We start from the raw sequence: 19,464 nt of genomic DNA, 5'->3' as shown, positions 1-19,464 counted from the left end.
CATCGGCTGGTTTTCTCATGTTGCTGTTCCACCACGTAATCACCACTATTGAGGCATGTGATGGGTAAAACACATGCAGCATAGACATGTTTGTCAGTATTAGAGTCACGCTTGTGCTGGATAGCCATATCATGGACACATTAATGTAGTTGACTTTTATCAAAGCTCCTTTCAGACAACACTTAAAGCAGCTTTAGGAACTGTAATACCAGATTAGAAACACTGCAACAGAACACACTCTCTTATCCAGTAAGCTAATTTAAAAGAGACATTTTATAAGTTAAAATTTGTATCAGATAACTATGTTGAACCAAATCTTAATCTACCCTCAACTGGCATAAAGTCAATGAGCCAGCAGCAGAAATACTGCAGCATACGCTTCAGCCGCTTAGAGAAAGACACTTCTTGGTGAGAGATGTCCATGTTCAGTCCAGGCACTATGAATGAATCCACTATTAAAGGTTTTGGACTACAGGAGCAGATATTTTTTTTACACAAAGAGAGACAAACAAGTAAAGGAGCTCAGGGGCCGGGTACGTTACTGTGGATTCAGACACAGGTTTGCACTGTGTACATGCTGCTGCTGAGCCGGGGCCGAGCCATGTCCGGCCCTCAGAGAGCTGCTATCTAGGCACCATCAGCTTCCCAGCACCCAGACAGGCAGACGTGCCCTGTGGCTTTTAGCCTGGCCTACTGTTCATCCAGCGCTATGGCAGCAAGACCTCCCTCTAACACCGTAAGCTTACTGTAGTATTTCCAGTCTGGCAAGAACCTTGTAGCTGCTTGGTACTCCACATATTTTTACACCAAGAAAGTGGCATCGCTCCCAGTTGTTCCAGAGTCACCATTTACGTATGACAATTCAAATGAGAATGCAAAAAGGATCAACTTTTAAGAAACTTTCTGCTGATTTCTCTATACTATTCAATTACTGTGACTATTTAACAACACTGCATCCATTAGAGCTCCTCTTTTAGTTTGCTTTCAAAGTTCAGGACTTATACATGCTCATTTCCACCCCCAAAAATCAAATGCTTAACACTTGTGAATATCAAAAAATATAGTTTGTACAAATCAGTTATATTACTCAGAGAAACAAACAAAAAGCAAGATGGATAACATCCCACCCTCATCTGACAAAGAAATTAAAGTATTTCAAATGCACACACAGTTGTTCTGGAGAAACTCCCGGAGAAAAAGGAAAGGAGGACAGTATGGGCAAAGCTCCTTCTGTCTGTATGTCCCTGCCCAATGCAGACATGCCCTCTGTCCCAAGGTCAGAGTTCATGATTATTACACTTCTTAAGGAACATCCCAGTTGAAACAGATAACTATTTGAACACATGCACGTCAATTTGCCCATAAATCTTGTGCTTGCTAATGCTACCTGTTTTACATTTACCTATGCAAACATTGATAGCACGAAACAAGGAACAGCAGCAGAGAGAACACCGGGTGCCACCTCTGTTACCCAGCCTACAGTCACGGCACCAGGATGATAGAAGGACCGCAGGGGCCATCATAGGTCCCTCTGAATACCATCAGAGCTCCTCCTTGCTAAAACAGTCTTTTCTGAGTAAAGATCACTTCATTATCTCCAAAACTATTCTAAATTTCTGGGGGAAAATGAGCAACATAACACACCTGAAATTTCCCAGACTCTCCAGTGTTTCTGTAATTCTCACTATAAATCTGAAGTTGTCTTGTTAGTTCTGATTTGCTCTACCAGAACACCAACATTGTTTTGTTTTTTTTTTTTTCTAATCATCAACAATACAGCATGGATTTGGGGAATATACTTTACAGAGCAGGCTTTTAATGGTAAAGCATTTTTTCAGGTATGCAAGTAATGACAAGCAGTATTTCCAAGAATGACATCCATTATTGCATTTCTGAAACACAAACTAAAAACTGATAATGCATTAAGATCTGAGATGTTTGGACCGTCATATGTATAACCTTCATAATCAATGTGGATTCTCAGACATGGTAAAGAGGCACAGAAGAAAGCAGAAATCTGGAGGTAACGCTTGTGTTGGCTTTATTTCTTTCCCATGGGAATGCTAACAATGAGACCTTATATCTGGAAAAAAATTGTATCCATACAGTGTGGTCTGTTCTTAGCTATCTAAAAAACCAAGATTTTTTTCCCCTACTTCAGGTAGACAATACAGTTTCAGGCACAGCTTCTTCTGCTATGGGATATCAAAAGTACTTCCTACATAGTCTCTCAATTCATTTTAAAAATAATGCATAACAAACTGGCACTAATACAGAATACTCTAATACAAAAATCACAACTTGCATACCGAAATCATTCGAGTTAGTTCACAAACTACTGATTGTGTGCAGGAGCTTTGTTTAAGTATTTAGTCAGTAAAATTAAAGGTTGAAATGAAAAAGCCAGGCTGGTTTCACTCTTCTCTAAAACCAGGGTGGTCTACGGGCAATTTTTGATACCACTGGTGTTGCCAGGGAAACAAAATAAAAACAGGTGCCATCAAATACAAATTAAAGATTTAGTTCTACTTTAAACCACCTTAAAACAAAGTTTCCGTAAACTTTTTAACTGATACTACTACAAATTTGACAATACTTTATAACAAGAAAAGGATTATAAGTTGTCTTTAGACCATCAAGTTTTAACTGAAACAAATTTAGACTGATTGGTAACCCTTCCTTTTAAATTTCTTCCATTAAATATGCATCATCCTCTTTAAAAATGACCCAGTGTACATTTTAAGGCAATATAATACCAAGACAGAAACAGGGTACATACAGTCTTAATAAGCTTTCTTTTAATCTAAGCAATTTTTAAGATTTTTTTTTTTTTTTTTTTACAAAGTAAGCAACCAGTATAGACTTAAAACATTAAAAAAAAAAACCTTACAGTAAGTAGCAGTAGGAGCTTAATATTTTCCTCCCAGTCTGATCACAGTTTTCTCCCACATGATTAAAAAAATCAAGTAAATATCCCCTTAACTAAAACCCAAGGAAATACACTTTTGCCTTAATAAAGTGTAATAACATCTTAAGAATTTGGCGATATAGTAGTCAAGTCCCTTTAAAGCACTTTCTCCCAAATCAACTAGCCATACTGATAGAAAACATGTCAAAGTGAACATATAATTCAACTTCAATAAATAAGCATTGATTCAAGCTTCCAAGAACCTCTTAAAATTATTTACTGAGTTCTTTTCTTGGCTTAACAAGACACTAGTCACATACAAAAATCCAAAGAGACCTATTTCAATTAAAAGCAATACACAAATTCCCTCCTTTTCAATAAAGCTAGCTGCCAGACTTCTGAACAAAAATTAAACTTGTGTACTTTGTGTTAATCCTGGAACTTGAAAGATGACAGAAATAAAAAGAAATAGAAGCCTCTGTAGTAAAGATATATAGCATTTCACTTAAGAGTTTTGCAATCTGTGGTATATTTTACAATATCCTGCAGGGTATTGTAGAATTTTTAGTAAAAGGAGTTCTCATAAGTACATGCATAAACATCTTGTTAAATAATTTTCAAAGCCCATAGTGCAAGATAAAAAGAAACTGGATAAATTCAGCATAAAATGATGTGCATAAATGACGGAAAGGCTTTTTCAAATAAGAATGTCTGTAAAGTTTATTAATAAAGAAGGCTTGTAACATTAAAATTGTGATTCTCGTTTAATGCATCTTGATGATTGACTACCAATTGCCTATTTCAAATAGAATTGTATTGAGATCTTCAAGTTGCAAAATAGTTTTGCTTTGCACATTGATACATGTTTACAGTTTTGTTAACATCACAAATGAGCAGATATATAGTGATTTAAAACTTTCAAATGAGCTTTTTGGTTGAGGTTTGTTTGTTTTCAACATTTGTCCAGGAAGAAAGCAGTCAGCTCAGCAGCAGAGAATAATGTTAACCTATGCTGCGCTACATTTGTTCAATACATTCTTGGCTTTACCCACATTAATAGTTCTATTAAATAACCTTTAACAACGCTTACAGATGAAGGGCTTGATGCGACGCTCACTCAAGTCATCAAGAATCCTTCCATCAATTTCATGGCTTCATTCAGCCTCTGTTTGCTGTTCCAACATCTTTGAAAAATAATATTCCCAGGGCAAACATTTCCCTATTAAAGCATCTTGCAAACAAATGGGTACTATCATGGCATGGTCCTTTTTTCAGATTAGCACTTCTAAGAATCTGAATCATACACAAAAGATATACAGCATTACATGAAACCAACCCAGATCAAAATTCCTTTACAGTTATTTTAGTTAAAGTTTCAATTTAACTCACTTGTGTGTAATTATGAAATTACTGTACTGATCCTCCACTTACTTTGAAAGTGATTAATCAGAGAAAACCAACCATCAACTGAAGTACGTTTCAAATTTCCTGTTCAGGAGTCACTCTAAAAAGATGAACTAATTTAATTTTAATTAAATCCTCATTTAGAAGCATGAAATAAATGTCTTCCATTTAATTCAAATTAAACTCCAGTTCCAGTCCAAATTCCAAATATTCTCCACTTCTGCTACTTTATTACACATGACAGATTAACATTTCCTTTTTGCACACATATGCAACCAACAAACCTGATATCATGAAAAAATTTAAAGAATTTATACTTCTAACAGTAATAAACATATTATTTATTCTACCCAAAAAATTCTAGTGATATGAAGGAGTAAAGATGCATTTTCTAAATCATGGTGAAACATCTATGCTAGATTCTATAACCACAAATACTTTTAACTGCATTTTATTTCTATTGCAACCATTTTACTATGTGAAATTTCAAGCCATCTCTCCACTGAAGGCATAAACAAGTTAGAGAGTTGCATGAAAAAAAAAAAAGGAGTACATAAGAAAAATAATACCTACAGGAAGACATTTACATACATAAGATTGTAGACTTCTCAAAAGCTTCAACATGGACATGAATAGGGCATCATCATCCTCCGATTTAACCCTTGTACACAACTCAAGTAATCTAATGTTTTCGTAGTATGTCTGTCAATAGTAATGTCACTTCATTCTGGGCTGATTAGACAAACAAATACAAATGAATGCGAACCTTTATAAAGCACTGATTTCCTCTCATTAGTGAGCTCTTCTTCCAGACTTTACCTTCCTTCCCCTGTCTTTGCTCAGCAGCATCTTCTGGATTTCTAAAGCTGAACTCAAGCCGACCCTGTTTGCTGTTATCTCCATCTTTTACTTTCTTTTGCTCCTTATACCATGCTTTCTGCTATTTTCCTCTCTGTCAAGAGCCAAGTATTGACAAGGTAGTATCTTGATTAAAATAAATTAGATTATCTAGCCAGTCCTGCACCCCTTTGTGAATCTTTAGAGAAAGAGAACTGAACTACTGTATGCATCTAGTCTTAATGTGGATTGTACTCTCAAGGGTCCCATAAACCAGGGAAATCTGTCAGTCATTTCTGTGGAAAGAAGAGAGTACAGGCTCTTGACAAAGCAACGTGGCAAAAACTCTTCATTGGAGTATTAAGGAGAAAACTTTTATCATCTGTAACTTTTGCCAGAGAACAAATGGTATTTTTCCTACCTTGCTTTCATGACAGCATTACAAAAACTCTCCTTTCCACATGAAATGGGCTGATGTTAAGCACACTATCCCTTTGCATAGCAAGCTGTGAAGTCTTGGAAACTGAATGCTGCTGTGCTAGCATATCAGTCTCTAGGAGGCTCGACACATGTAACTGAATCTGGTAAAGTCAAGCAACTAACTAATTATCAATTGCAATTTAACAAAATAACTAAAATATCACAATATGATTTACAACCAGAGACCTCTAAACTTGTCTTCAGTGTCTGAGGCTAACTCACATACTGTTTCTTTTACTCTGTTTATCTTTTTGGGATAAGCTGTATTTGGTGAACTTTCAATAAAATTCTATTCTACGTATGCTAAAAAATGGGAAGAAATTATATTTCTGTATCACAAGAAACTAGACTACAGCCCATGGGCACTTACCTGGGTTGACACCCTCACTTATTAGAATATTCCCTGCTGTCTCCTCTACAGGGAGTCCATAGAAGAGCTAGTCACAAGCAAATGAAATTTTTCTGAAATTCACATTCTCCTCTAATTCCACAGGCATTAAATACTAAAAAAGAAGTCACACTGAAAGGGTACTATGTATCTATGTCTAGCATTTCCACAAAAAACAGGAGCCCAAGAAGGAAAACATCTGAACCCTCCCTAAATCACCCTACATACGTAAGTGAACATCAAGCACATTTTAACTAAAATCAAAAATCATATCTTCTAAGTTTGGACATCCACATGTATCATGAAATAAATAAGTGATCTATAAAGCAAGATCTTCACAATTTGCCCATGAGCCACAAGTGCAACTCAGACAAACCATTATTTGTTTGCATTTAATTTAGTTTCAAACCACTGCTAAAAAAATAACTCAACCAACCTGAAAACTAACGTCAAACTGACGCAATTAGTAAGTACAGAAAAAAATAGCTCTTTTCTCCTAGTAAAAATCACATTGTTACAAAAAGAGTTGCCTTAATTGTATTCCAGAAAACTTTAAATTTATTTCCTCAAGTTACATATAAAAACCCATAGAAAAGTTGGTTTCGATACCTATTGAAGAAGGCTGACAAAATAAGCACCCAAGTCCAACTCTCATTACAATTACAGCAAGTACAATCTGGTATCTTAACTCACAGAAGGAGGAACTCCCCTGGTGATCAGTAGATTTAGTACATAGGTATTAAGGTTCCAGCAAAGTCCATGCAAATATCTTACCTAGATATGCACATCAGGTATTTGCTCATAAAATGGGATACATACAGGAGTTCAAATGTACACAGTTACTTATTTTAACTTGCCCAACAGAAACCTTTTTGAACAAAGTCATGAACAGGGTGTCATGAACTGGCCTCAGCCAGTAACTTGCAACAGCAGCAGCAGTTCAGGCGAAGAGGTCTGTTCACACACTGTAAATACTGACCATTCCTCAAGGTTAAAAAAACCCAGTAAACTTTAAAATCTGTGTTTATCTTGACAAGTGAAATAAATTTTGAATGAAAAAGCATTTGGTACCTTTTTGTTTTCAGATGTACTGCTGAAAGAAATGTCTTACCTGTTGTTGTTTAACTTTTTATTCATATAAAAATTGCCCTAAAACAGTTATTCACATTTTGATCAGAGCAGGTAGATAGGCTGCTTACTGATTTGAAGTAGCAGCATATTTAAATGAAAATGTAAAGCTTTCTTTTTAAAAAAACCATAAATAAAGTAAGTCACACTTCCTTAGAATTCAACCCTGAAAAGAAAGTTGTTGAACAAAAAAAAACACAACACAAAAAAAACCCCAGAACAAGCCACTATCAAATATATAATACCCAGATCAGCAATGGCATTAGTATAGGTGCAACTGGCTTTAACAACATAATACTACTACTACCTCAAAGAAAAAATGCTACATATCCTGTTACTATGTGGAGCTGCATTTCTTGCAGTTATTTGAAGCAACTCCTTTGCCATTAATTTCCCCCCCCCCCCCCAGCCCCGTCTATATAGAGAATATACTTTATTTTCTGTTAGATGAATACTGTCTGGTACTGCACTCATCTTTTTTTCTTAAGTAAAGTTATAACACTTATTTGAAATCCTGTCTATAAATAGTACCACAGAGGCAAATATACTATGAGGCAACACGGCCGTCAGGTGCATGCAAACTGAAGCCACTGGAATTTTACCCCATGAAGTTCAGCTGTATCACTTCAATTGCACTTAAAGGTAGAAGAACAGATGAGGTGAAGAAGGAGGGAGGCCTTGTGGGGGAAACACTTACCCATGAAAGGTTCAGAACCCTGTAATCATTTTATAGATATGCCCAAATAGAAAAAGTCCAAAAGGACAGGTAGGACAGCCTACAAAAAAAGTCAGTTTGTGCCTTACAACAGCCATTTGTAAGGGCCACCTCCAGAGAAGCTCCACAGTCCGCAGACACTTCCTAGTGTATCAGAAAAAGGAAGAGGAATTTCTTTGCTTCCCCTCAGGCTCCCTCTGCATTCAAAAGGTAAACGAAATCCAGAGTAGGAAAAACAGCATGGCAGTCCTGCACCTACAGCCAGAGCTCCCAAGCATGATGGTATCTGGATACACTATGCCCTTTGATCTACTTATGTATACAGGAGTTTTATTAAATAATTATTACATTTTAATCATAATAAATTTACAAATGGACAGCTGAGACACTGGTTTTGCAACTACTTTAAGTCAACCTCAGCACCAACTTGGCTGATCCCCCAAATGGGATGACTCAATTCTTCCACTGCTTCCACCACATGTTTTCATCCCCACCTAGTCCAAGCACTAGTTAACAGTATCAGTGAAAGCTATTTTTTGTTACTTGGTTAGTTTTCAAATGGATCAATTTTCTGGTCCAGCTCATCATGTGGCCACCTAAATGCTTGTTCCAACAGAAATGGGTGATGAAAATGCATGGAAACAGGCAGGAATACCAACCCTCTGCACTCACCACCTGCATTTAGGGCAGTTTAAAGCAAGCTTATTTAAAGCAAATTTATTATTTACTAATTTAGAATGACTATGGCATTGCATAAGACAACACACACTAAAATCCCATCCTGAGAAGTCAGATTTTGTTTTAAGAAAGACAAGGCACAATGGAAGATAAAGAAGAAGGGGGAGTCGTGGTTTTTTATTCTCCTAACTACACGCATTCCTGCCATTCAAAGAACTGGATGTGTTAGGGTCTCACATGCTTTTTTCAAGACTTCAGATCTAACTATTTTTAAATAATCTTAATACGTTAAGTCACTTAAAAGCACATAGGATATTTAATTCTAAGGGAACTATCATAACAGAGAATGGACAACTGAAATATTGAAGAGTTATGATCTCACTGAGGACTCACACTCACTGTCATTCTTCCACAAGATTTTGAAGAGGCAGTAAAGTAATAAACAGTAATGTTCAATCAAAAAATCTATATTTTAAATCTCTTTAAATATTAGCTCACTCTATCTAGAAACAGCAGGCAAGATGAAGTTACAAATTAACAAAAAATATCTCAAAGAAAGTTCTTAAAAGGAAAAGGACTTTTAGAAACTAACTCAAACTCTTTTCTAAAGATAAGCAAAAGCACTAAAATAAGAAAACCATATCATACACTTTTACAAACCTACTCTAAATTAAAAGCAGTAATGCTGAGATAAGATTGATGAACTCTCAAAGAGAATTATAGAAACTGATGATACAATTCCATCTGTTGGAGAGAAGAAATGCAAGAGTGGCTATACAAAAAGACATCTGATATCGCCAGAAGTGTTTTTTGCGTTTTCCCTCTCCTCAACTTCTGGCACAAAAGGCATAAAGGAAACCATTTCCTCAGTGATTGAAAAACTGCTCTCAATCAGACAGTGATGCTCACCATGACACCTTCCTTGCTTATTACAGCTTTACACCACAATAATTCTCACTTCAATCTCCAGTTTTAAAGCAACATGCTGATAATAAAGAACTGGGAAATGGTAGATTGTTATAAGATACATCAGGAATAAAAGGTTATTACAAACAGATTAGTCCAGGGTGGAAATAACACAGGCTAAGCAGGAGGCATGGATAATCTGGGTAAGTGCCATGGAAAAATAAATATCATGATTGGACTTAAGGCAAATGGAAGCAGTTCAAATTGGCTTCCTCCAGTTCACTGCAGAACATGTGATGCCCATGTGTCCATTTCCAACAAACTTCACCATAAAGAAACAAAGGCCAATACTGTGAAGTGTCGAAAAGCACATCTACCACCGGGTTCTTCCATACCACAGCAATGCTAACCATTGCAGCTGCCTGATAAGCATGAAATAAAAGTCTGGGGGGTTTTTTGGCTTTTTTTTTTTTTTTTTTCCCCTGGAAGAGAGCTACTAGCATTTATCTGAGGCACATCAGCCTATCAGGAAGTGTTGACCTTGCAAAGAAGAGCAAGTTTTATAAAACACAGGCTGCAGTTTTACAGTTGGTCTATGGGGCTCAGTGGCTGGCTGTGGCCAAAGGCAGCAGCTCCACTCAACCCACTTCTCCTGTCCACCTGCATGTTCCTACAACATTCTAAACCAGCACATTTCTGACAGGTTAACTTTTCAGAACATCAGTTCCTTTATCCAACTGCATGTGAGGCGACAAAAATGCTAGTGTTTGCTTACCAGAAAGGTGAGAAACTCCTGGCTAAAGATAGGTGGTCTGTATAACCAGCAGCCAGCACTTAAATTGGTTTCAATTGATTATTAAAATAAATAAATAAATGACAGTCTTGCGGCAATAAGTGACCATAAGGAAAATTTTTGGTAAAGGTGGTCCTAGAGAAAAGACCTCAAAACCAGCCATTCTTAAGGTTTAAGATGAGCTTTATGGCAAAGTGTTGTTAATCTGCTTGTTAATAAAGCCAAATATCGGCAATAGGTCGATTATGATCAAGTAAAAATTTTGCAGCTTAAAAGATCTGCTACCAGAAGCAACTCTTTTACGTGAAAGATTTGAGAGCATAGGTTGATTAGCAAACATGGAAGATACTTCAGAAGCACATTACCAGTTTTTACCAAAAAGCAATATCACTACTGCAGTAAAACAGTGCCTATCTTTATGCTTCCATTGTAGATTCAAAAAAAAAAAAAAAAAGAAATTTCAAAGCAAACAGAAATAAAGACAGATATTGCTGAAGAGGAGAGACGGAAAAAGGAGTTAATGGCTTGAATTAAATTCAGACAGTGACAGAAGATGAAGTACTTTATCACTACAGGACAGCACACATGCTGCAGTGAATGGGGGACACGGGAAAACAGCTGTTAAAACATATCAGTGCAGCTTCAGAATAGGAGATGGAGTCTTGCTCTAGAACATAGAACCACACTGAGGCCCCCTTTAATTAGCTCCACTATAAATTCATAACTGCTCATCCCAGCGGAGCAAAGGCAGATGCAAACCCTGTCAGCCACATCAACACCAGTTGCTGCACAGACTTCTGCAATCAACATGCTTATAGCCCTGCTGGATGGGTTAACTTACCCAGGTTTGAGGGATTTCTGACTTAGTAGAAAATTCCGTCCTATTTCTAGTGACTGTATTACCAAGTTTTAGGGCAACCTTGAGGACGTCTGTATTTTTTCCATCTTTAAAACTACTTGAAAACACTCCTCCTTTGATGAAAACTCCAAGAAAATACAGAACTTTCACTTTTCACCATTAGCAAAAGCACAAAAGGACTCTGACATGGAATACGTGAGACACTCCATAATTCTTACATGAATAAAGCATTAGACTTACTGGGCCGGCAAATGGTCTTGACCTTTCAGCCTCAAACCAAATATGACAACTGCAGGTTCTGCTGAACTCAGGTTTGCAGCAGAAACAAGTGAAATAGCACTGATGACACTTATGCAGTCAAAATGTACTAAACCACGAACACTTAAACAGAAAAAAACTGCTGTTTTTTCCCTCCACATGAAATTCCATTTTGCACCCCCCACTTCTCATTCTTTCCCAGCTGAAACTAGTACAGTTCTTTGGAGTAGCTAGAGTGTGGTTAAGCAGAGGAAGCTATGCTTGTTTGCATGGAATCTGCTATTTCCTCTCTGCCAAAACACTTGTTTAAAGAAGTCATGTAATATTTCTATTAAGCTGTAAATGCAGTTGACAAGGAAATGGCCTACTGGCAGCACATTACCTTTGTGGCAGTGCCAACCAGCCTCCAGCAAAATAGTGCACATGGTAATTTCAACATGCATTCCCGAGTAACAAAATTGTGCCTTACATAAATACCACAGAACTCCAGCAACATCTAGGAAAAGCAATGAAAATTTGCCCAAGCTTTCATGCTTGCCTGTATCAATTCTGTGTCATAACTAAAACAAAGTAGGAAAGCATCTACATATGTCCAAAAGTCCTGTGAAGCTGTATCGTATGACACTGGGAAAACTATTGCAACTTAAATCTGTGTATTTCTTGTTAACCACTGTAACAACTCACTAATAACAATTAAGAAAAACTGTAGGTATCAGATATACAAAAGAGTACTAACTGCATACAAGCCTTTAAAAACCATAACGTAATTTATTAACAAGAACACATGTTCTATGTAACCCAGAATTGTTGTGTTAAATTACTTTGGCCTTTGATAGCATTCATTTGATTACAAGAATTAAACAGATTCACAAGCTTTTAAATTCAGTGACCTTTGATTTATAAGCAGCTGTTGTCATGCATATAAAAATCCTCTCTGATAATGTAGTCCTCACCTTTCAACAGCTAGTGCAACTACATATAACGATGTTAAAATGAAGAGATGTAATCAAGACATTTTCATTAAAAGCACAACCAAAAACCCCAGCATGATCAAATGTATTTAATTTGTAACCAATAGTTCTTAAAAATATTTTTACTGTTATTTCATCTTAAATTAAATTCCCATCAAAAACAAACTTCAGAGATACTTATTTTGTTCTCAGCTCTCATCTGGGTATTTTCAGTTTGAAAAGTAATTTTTAAATAGTTCATTACACAGGAAAAAAAAAAGTGCAGGAAAATTACTAGACTTTGCTGTGAAATTTACGTAATGTTTCTAATTGTAAAACATTCACTAGCTTTAATCGAGCTGCATATTGCTGTAAAACTTCAGGAAATGTCTCCACTGCAAAAAGCACACAGACACACACAAGAAAAAACACATCCCACAAACAAACAAGAACCCCACAAACAAAAAATATCAAGAACCCAACAGCACTAAATACACTTGAACTCTTATATGCATCACCTTAGAGTAATCACATACTAGACATACGTTCTCCTTCAAGAGTGGCGGCTTCCTTCTATTAAGTTCCTGATATATGAGGCACCAGCAAAATAAAACTGAACAACGTAGCGTGCATGCCATTTTTGCGGCAAATCACAAAGATGAAAAAAATCTGCTTCTACGAATATAAAGTGCCTTATTAAAACCAAATGGGGTTTAGATAGAACAGTTCAAGAACCAAGTTTTTATTGATGATCAGGGCAATCAACGTAGGTATTCTATAGCTCATTTCAAAAAGTAAAAGCATGACTAGCAGTGGCAATAATTATTCCTAGATAAACATTGTTCTCCATGAACCTTCTCCAAGTAATTCCTTTATAACTGCTACTTCTCATAAAGTGACTAATTCTATTTACATTTTATTTGGCCAAGAGCAAACTAATTCAGTAACAGACTTTTAAGAGTTGGTAATAAATAAAAACTGTCAGGGGTTACCAATATTAACAGTGCTCACACAGGACAATTCTGAATCCTTCGTTAGGTCACTTTTACTTCTCAACTCTCCTTCAAAGGAGGATGGCATCTTGGATATGGAACTCTCCAAGTGCAGGTACAATACAAAATAGGGTCTATATGTTGCCTTCAAGTCAATTAGGAACATATTGCTCTAGTTCTCTTTTAAGTGGAGATAAAAGTATTCTGAAACCTCACAGAGACATGTTAAAACACAGGTAAACTGCAGTAAATAGGAAGCAAGACAGCAAGTAAAAATCCTTTTCTTAAAATTTTTGTCCATAAATGCACAGTTCTATGATTTCAGTATTAGTTTTTTGAGGTTGGGGCAGGGTGGGGAAGAGGGGTTGTGTTTGGTTTGGTTGGCTGGTTTGTTGTTTTGTTTGGTTTTGATACGTTTTTGTTTGATTGTTGGGGGCAGGGTAGGGTTAATATATATAACAAAGGAAAAAACACCACCACACACACTTACCCTCATTGGATGAATATCAGCATACGGAGGCTTTCCTTCAGCCATTTCTATTGAAGTGATACCAAGGGACCAGATGTCTGCCACACAGTTATAGCCAATCTCTTGTATTACTTCAGGAGCCATCCAAAATGGAGTTCCTATAACAGTATTACGTTTTGCCATTGTATCCTGTAATCATATTATTTCGGCAATTAAAACAGACATGCTTATTTTCAAGTTCTTTTGATATTCTATATTTAAAATTTGAATTAGCTACCCAAAGGTCAAATGGTAGTGAATTCCAATTAACACCAAACAGCTCATCAGTCTACATAGGCCAAGGAGGTGATGATGATCATAAACCTCACACAAAAGTTTAAAGTGGGGTCATCAGGCACTTGAAGTACACTGCATTATAAAAATAAAGAACAAAAAACTAAATAGCCTTGCAATATCTTAAATACTCACGAAGACTGTTGGCTCTACCGTTACCACCAGTCACTCCTCCGACACAAAATTTAAGGCAGAAGAAAAGGCAAAAGGTAAAAGAACATGGTTAGGAGCACTACAATATTTTTAAAGGATCTTTCCACAGGTACTTACTGTCAACTGGCCAGCCACACCAAAATCAGCTAATTTTGCATGTCCCTCAGTGTTAAGAAGGATGTTTCCAGCCTTTATATCTCTATGTATTTTTCTCATAAAGTGCAAGTATTCAAGTCCTTTAAGAGTAGATTTCAGAATAGTTGCAATTTCATCTTCTGTTAGCTGCAAGAAAACACAAAACCATTTTCAGGTATACACAGAGTCTATATATTTGAACTATTTAAAACATTATAATTAATACAGACAATATACCTTAGGTATTTTAATACAATAATAACCCCAATAGCATCTAGAATTCAAAGCTCTGATCTACTAACTTGATCCATATAGCTGGATTCTAGAATCCAATTAGAGCAAGTGAGTTACAAAACTAGAGAAGGGGCTGGCAGATGCAGATCAGATGGCAGTATATGCAGTATTCTCTTGCCTGTCAATCAAAAGTTACTACTCTTTAGATGTTGACATTGCTCTTAATGACTGCAGCACAGTTTCTACAATATATAACTAATATATTTATCACAAAGATAATACACATTAATTGTCAAGTTATGCATTACCCTTGTCAAAAAAAAGGTAATGGTTGTCACTGTGTGACAAGGTGGCACATACCAGAATACTTCCCTGGAAAAAGAGGTAGCCCTTTCTCTACCGTTGAAGGCTAGAGTTATTTCTTAAACATCCTTAGGTTCTTTACACAGTTTGCCCAACAAACTAGGACATTCCTACATTTGGAAAGAGATTAAACTAATGTCATGTTTTATTTTTTTCTCCAACTTTTACATATAAAATGCCTGCTAAGGCTACAGTTAGTAGGTATCAAGCTTTTGTCCATCAACTATTCCTAACTGCACTACTATTAATTTCTCATTTCCAGCAATTTACAAATTAGAGAGGATGAATTAAAAGCAAAGAAAAAAAAAAAAGCAAAGAATAAAGATGTACAGAAAATAGACAAACAATTATTTATCACAAAGCTTGCAAAAATTTATTCATCAGGGATAACTTGCTAATTATCATCTGTAGGAATGTAATACAGCACGCAGAAATACAAATACAAAACACTCAAACAGTTCTCACTTAGTTTACAGAATTTTACTGAAATCTGTCAAGTAAGCCATTCCTTTTAAGGCTAGTGCTTTCATTTTACATGGAATGTAAGTAAAATGGTAATTTTTGAAAGTAAATATTACTCAGCTTGTGCTCCACGCTGACACAGAGCTGTAGAACTGCACCCACACACATGTGCCCCAATGACCTTCCCTACTGAGCCCTGAGAAAGGACAACCAAGATGCCACAGTACCCCTATGCTGGAAGGTGCCAATAACTACTATCACTTGTTCCATTAACTGTAGACAATTACAGAAATGATTGAGGATGGATGCCAACCAGATGCCACAGGCTTTTTCTTACATTGTTGTTCTTGTAGCAAACTGATACAGATAATGAAGGCTCATTGAACTTTTGGGTTCTTTTTAAATTACCTGCATCACTCAACAATTGCTAGATGATAGGATATGAATATATGGCTCTTCAATTTCAGCCACAAATACTGTATTTTTTTTAAATATCTACCAACATTAGTTTGCTGTCTATGCAAAGGTTTCCTGTGAGTTCTCGGTATTAAGTGCAAGTAATCCACATGAGCTATGCTATATCGTGTTACTATCGCTGTACAGAGTTGTACAATTGAACTAACAGAAATCTTAACATAGCTGGTCCTGAGTGTATTTTATAAGAAAAGCCACATTTTCATAAGCACAACTACCACTATGTGAAGATAACATGTGCGACATGTCAGCCCACAAACTTTCTAATTTGTTGCAGTCTGTTAATACCTTACAGCCTCTAAAAAGCATATTCTTTTACATAATGTTTACCAGTGCACAACAGCATCTTCTACAGGCACAATGAATATTTAACATATTTCTTTATGTTCCTTAGTAACAGCATAGCCTTCAGTCACTTCTGAAAATTGAAGTACAAGAGTTGAGGCTCTTCAGAATGTCAGAGTTGCTGAGGTCAACAATACATTTTGAACATTTATACCCAGTACACTTTCATATTATGTTTGCTGTTTATTTTTCAGTCAGGATGAACAGAAAGGTACTCTCGAATTCATCAAGTAACTGAATACAAACTGAGAAACAAAATAGAGAATTTCACGAGTTAATCACAACAGGGATATTTATTGAACTCTGTAAAAGCATCACAGGAAACTCTTTCACTTGACTTTCTTTTTAAGCAGATCAGACAAACTTGAGTTTTACAGCTAAAAAAAAGTATTATCAATAAGTAAATACCTACTATAAAGAAAGAAGTGGTGTAGACTGGATAGCCCAAAATGCTTCTCTTATTTAATACTTTAATATGTTGCAGAATTCATGTACAATCACAAATTATACAATAAGCTGCAAGTATCAACTGGCAACAAGCTGACAGACATTTCCTACCAAAGAAAATACAATATAGTAAAAAAAACAAAATATATTTTTTCATTTATCTGCTTGATAAACTACATGGAGTACTGAGTAAGTCATCAGTTAGCACAGTTGTTTATCTTTGTTGCTTTAGATCAGCATAATAGGAACACATAAGCTCCTGAACAAGTGTTACCATGGAAACACTAAGAGCGAATCTTTTGCAGGTATCAGACACCCTGAGAAGTCTCCTCAGATTTGAATCAACATTTATTCTAGAATAAAAGCAAAACTACAATTCATTCCATGTGATGCAATTTCTCAAGGAAATACAAAAGAAACTATTCATGCAACTGAAATGCTGCTCAATTACAGTACATCAATGCTTTAATATAAAAACTAAGCACGTGAACTTGACTCCTTAGAAATGCAAGAAGCTGCAAAACTGAAGATGAATATTCTAATTTGGCTGCAACACTGGGTTGCATTTTCCCCCTCTTTCTCTACTTTTCCAATCCTACATAGAAATTAAACAGTAGCAATTCCTTCAAGTTCCAGTTTTGAAACTGCACCTCCAAAAAAAACCAAACAAACAAACAACAAAAACAAAAAAAAAACACCACCACACCCCACCACTCTACAAGAACTGAAAAACCCACTCATAATTCATAATCCCTCCAAATCAATAGAATGACTCAATAGTAAGGGGAAAATGATTAGTCAGCAAGATCATCTGCACTTGACTTGTTTGTAACAAGTTCTAGTTATTTAACATACAAAACAAGTTCCCTATTCCAGCTTCTATCCAGCCTCATAAAACCTAGGTGTGGAGCCCAAGGGCACAGTTACACAGACATTTATTTAAACAGAAGTGCCAAGCTACAGTCCCTCCTTTTACTGCAGCTTACAACAGTAATTGCCACTGTGTGTCAGCCCTTCCACTGAACAATTGTAATTGACCCTAGTTAAAAATCAACGCCTCTCCCAAATTACCTTTCCAACAAATCAATTCACGGCATAGTCAACAAGGATGCTGCTCAAATTGTCACTGCTTTCCAAATAACATGTTGCTACACCCAGAGTCCCAGTGACTTTTATAGCCCTTTCCCTATGCAAGCAGAGGATGAAATTGATGGTGGCATTAGCTTCACGCTCCACAGCAAGCAGTTCCCCCCTTTGCTGTGCATTAGCGTTCCTTGATCTCCAAGAGCTCTCAGTGTTCCTGTTCAGTGGCACACTGTTCAAAGCCTTTATTTGTGCTACTTTTTTCTGACTGCTATGCTGCTTCAAAGGATTGTATGCCAGGAGAACTGACAACCCTGCTATGCACGGCTCAAACAAGACAGCTTTCCTGGCACGGTGCCAAGGGAGTAAAATCATCTACCTGGAATCAAGCAAGAAGAGACTTCTAAACAACTGTAAGATAAACTGAAGTGTGGGCAGAAGGATATCTAGAGAAAGAGACAATCCTCATTATGTCAGCTAATAATTTTATGGTCAAGTACAACAAAACTGATTATCTGAACTGACACTGCAAGCAATTTAAGCTCTGGCTATCAACAAATGTTGTATCATAAAGAGTTTATGACATGCTGAGTGTAGCACTTTTCTTACAGTATGGTATTTAAGTATTTTCTATGCTGCAAAGAAAGTAAATGGTATCCTGAGCTGTGTTAGTGTCACCATCACATCAAGGGAGGTGACACTTCCTCTCTCTCAGTGCTGGTGAGGCCACAAGTGGAGTGCTGAGTTGTGGACTCCCCAGTACAGGAGAAACATGGTCATACTGGAGACAGTCCAACAAAGGGCCATAAAGACAATGAAGGGTCTGGAGCATCTCTCCTATGAGGAGAGGCTGAGAGAGCTCAGACTGTTCAGCCTGGAAGAGAGAAGGGTATGGGGGACCTCATCAGAAGGACATTCCTTCTGAAGGGAAGATGCAAAGACAGAGCCAGGCTATTTCCAGTGGTGCCAGTAACAGGACCAGAGGCAACCGGCACACACAGAAACACAGGAGGTTCCCTCTGAATGTCAGGAAACACTTTTCTACTGTGAGGGCAAGCAAGCACTGGAACAGGTTGCCAAAGAAGATAATGGAGTCTCCATCCTTGGAGACATTCAAAAGCCATCTGGACACAGCCCTAGGCAGCCAGCTCTAGATGGCGCTGCTTGAGCAGGTGGAGTTGGATCAGATGACTACCAGAGGTCCTTTCCAACCTCAACCATTCTGTGATTCTGTATCAGTATCATTTACAAATAAATTATTCTGTACAGCAGGATTATGTGCATTTATGCCAATCTCAATAGATCAGAGGTGGTTTGTTTTAGTTGACTGGTCTACATTTAAACCCTGTATATCACCCCAAAATAAAGAAATTCCAAAATACTTAGCTACTAAGGAATATCCAGTAACTTAGCTGACTGTCTGAACAAAAGGCAAGTATGTGTTCCTAAAGAGGTAATTCCCTAGCTTCAATTTTTGAAAAATTAGTAGCTGAGGCTCCTGCTGACTGGAAGCTGGCCAGTGTTATTCCAATTCACAAAAAGGTCATGAGGGAAGACCCAGAAAACTATAGAACTGTTAGTCTAACCTCAGTTCCCAGAAAAATTATGAAGATCATACTGGGTACTGCTAAAAAGCATTTAAAAAACAATGCAATTATCAGGCACAGTCA

General features: G+C 36.8%; 1 protein-coding gene across 1 annotated transcript in view; it reads right to left on the bottom strand.

Annotated features, from left to right (window-relative positions):
• The window catches only part of STK3 (serine/threonine kinase 3), a 129,489-nt gene that overhangs the window by 90,745 nt on the left and 19,280 nt on the right, over window positions 1-19,464 (bottom strand). Inside the window, exons 5-6 of the mRNA XM_082045705.1 lie at window positions 14,369-14,533; window positions 13,787-13,954 (exon numbers count right to left, since the gene is read on the bottom strand). Of these exons, the coding sequence (XP_081901831.1) occupies window positions 13,787-13,954; window positions 14,369-14,533 (333 nt within the window). The remainder of the gene's footprint in view (window positions 1-13,786; window positions 13,955-14,368; window positions 14,534-19,464) is intronic.

This window comes from Streptopelia decaocto (assembly GCF_964273445.1).
Source record: "Streptopelia decaocto genome assembly, chromosome: 2".
Taxonomy (NCBI): domain Eukaryota; kingdom Metazoa; phylum Chordata; class Aves; order Columbiformes; family Columbidae; genus Streptopelia; species Streptopelia decaocto.
This window is presented reverse-complemented; position numbering and strand designations above follow the sequence as displayed.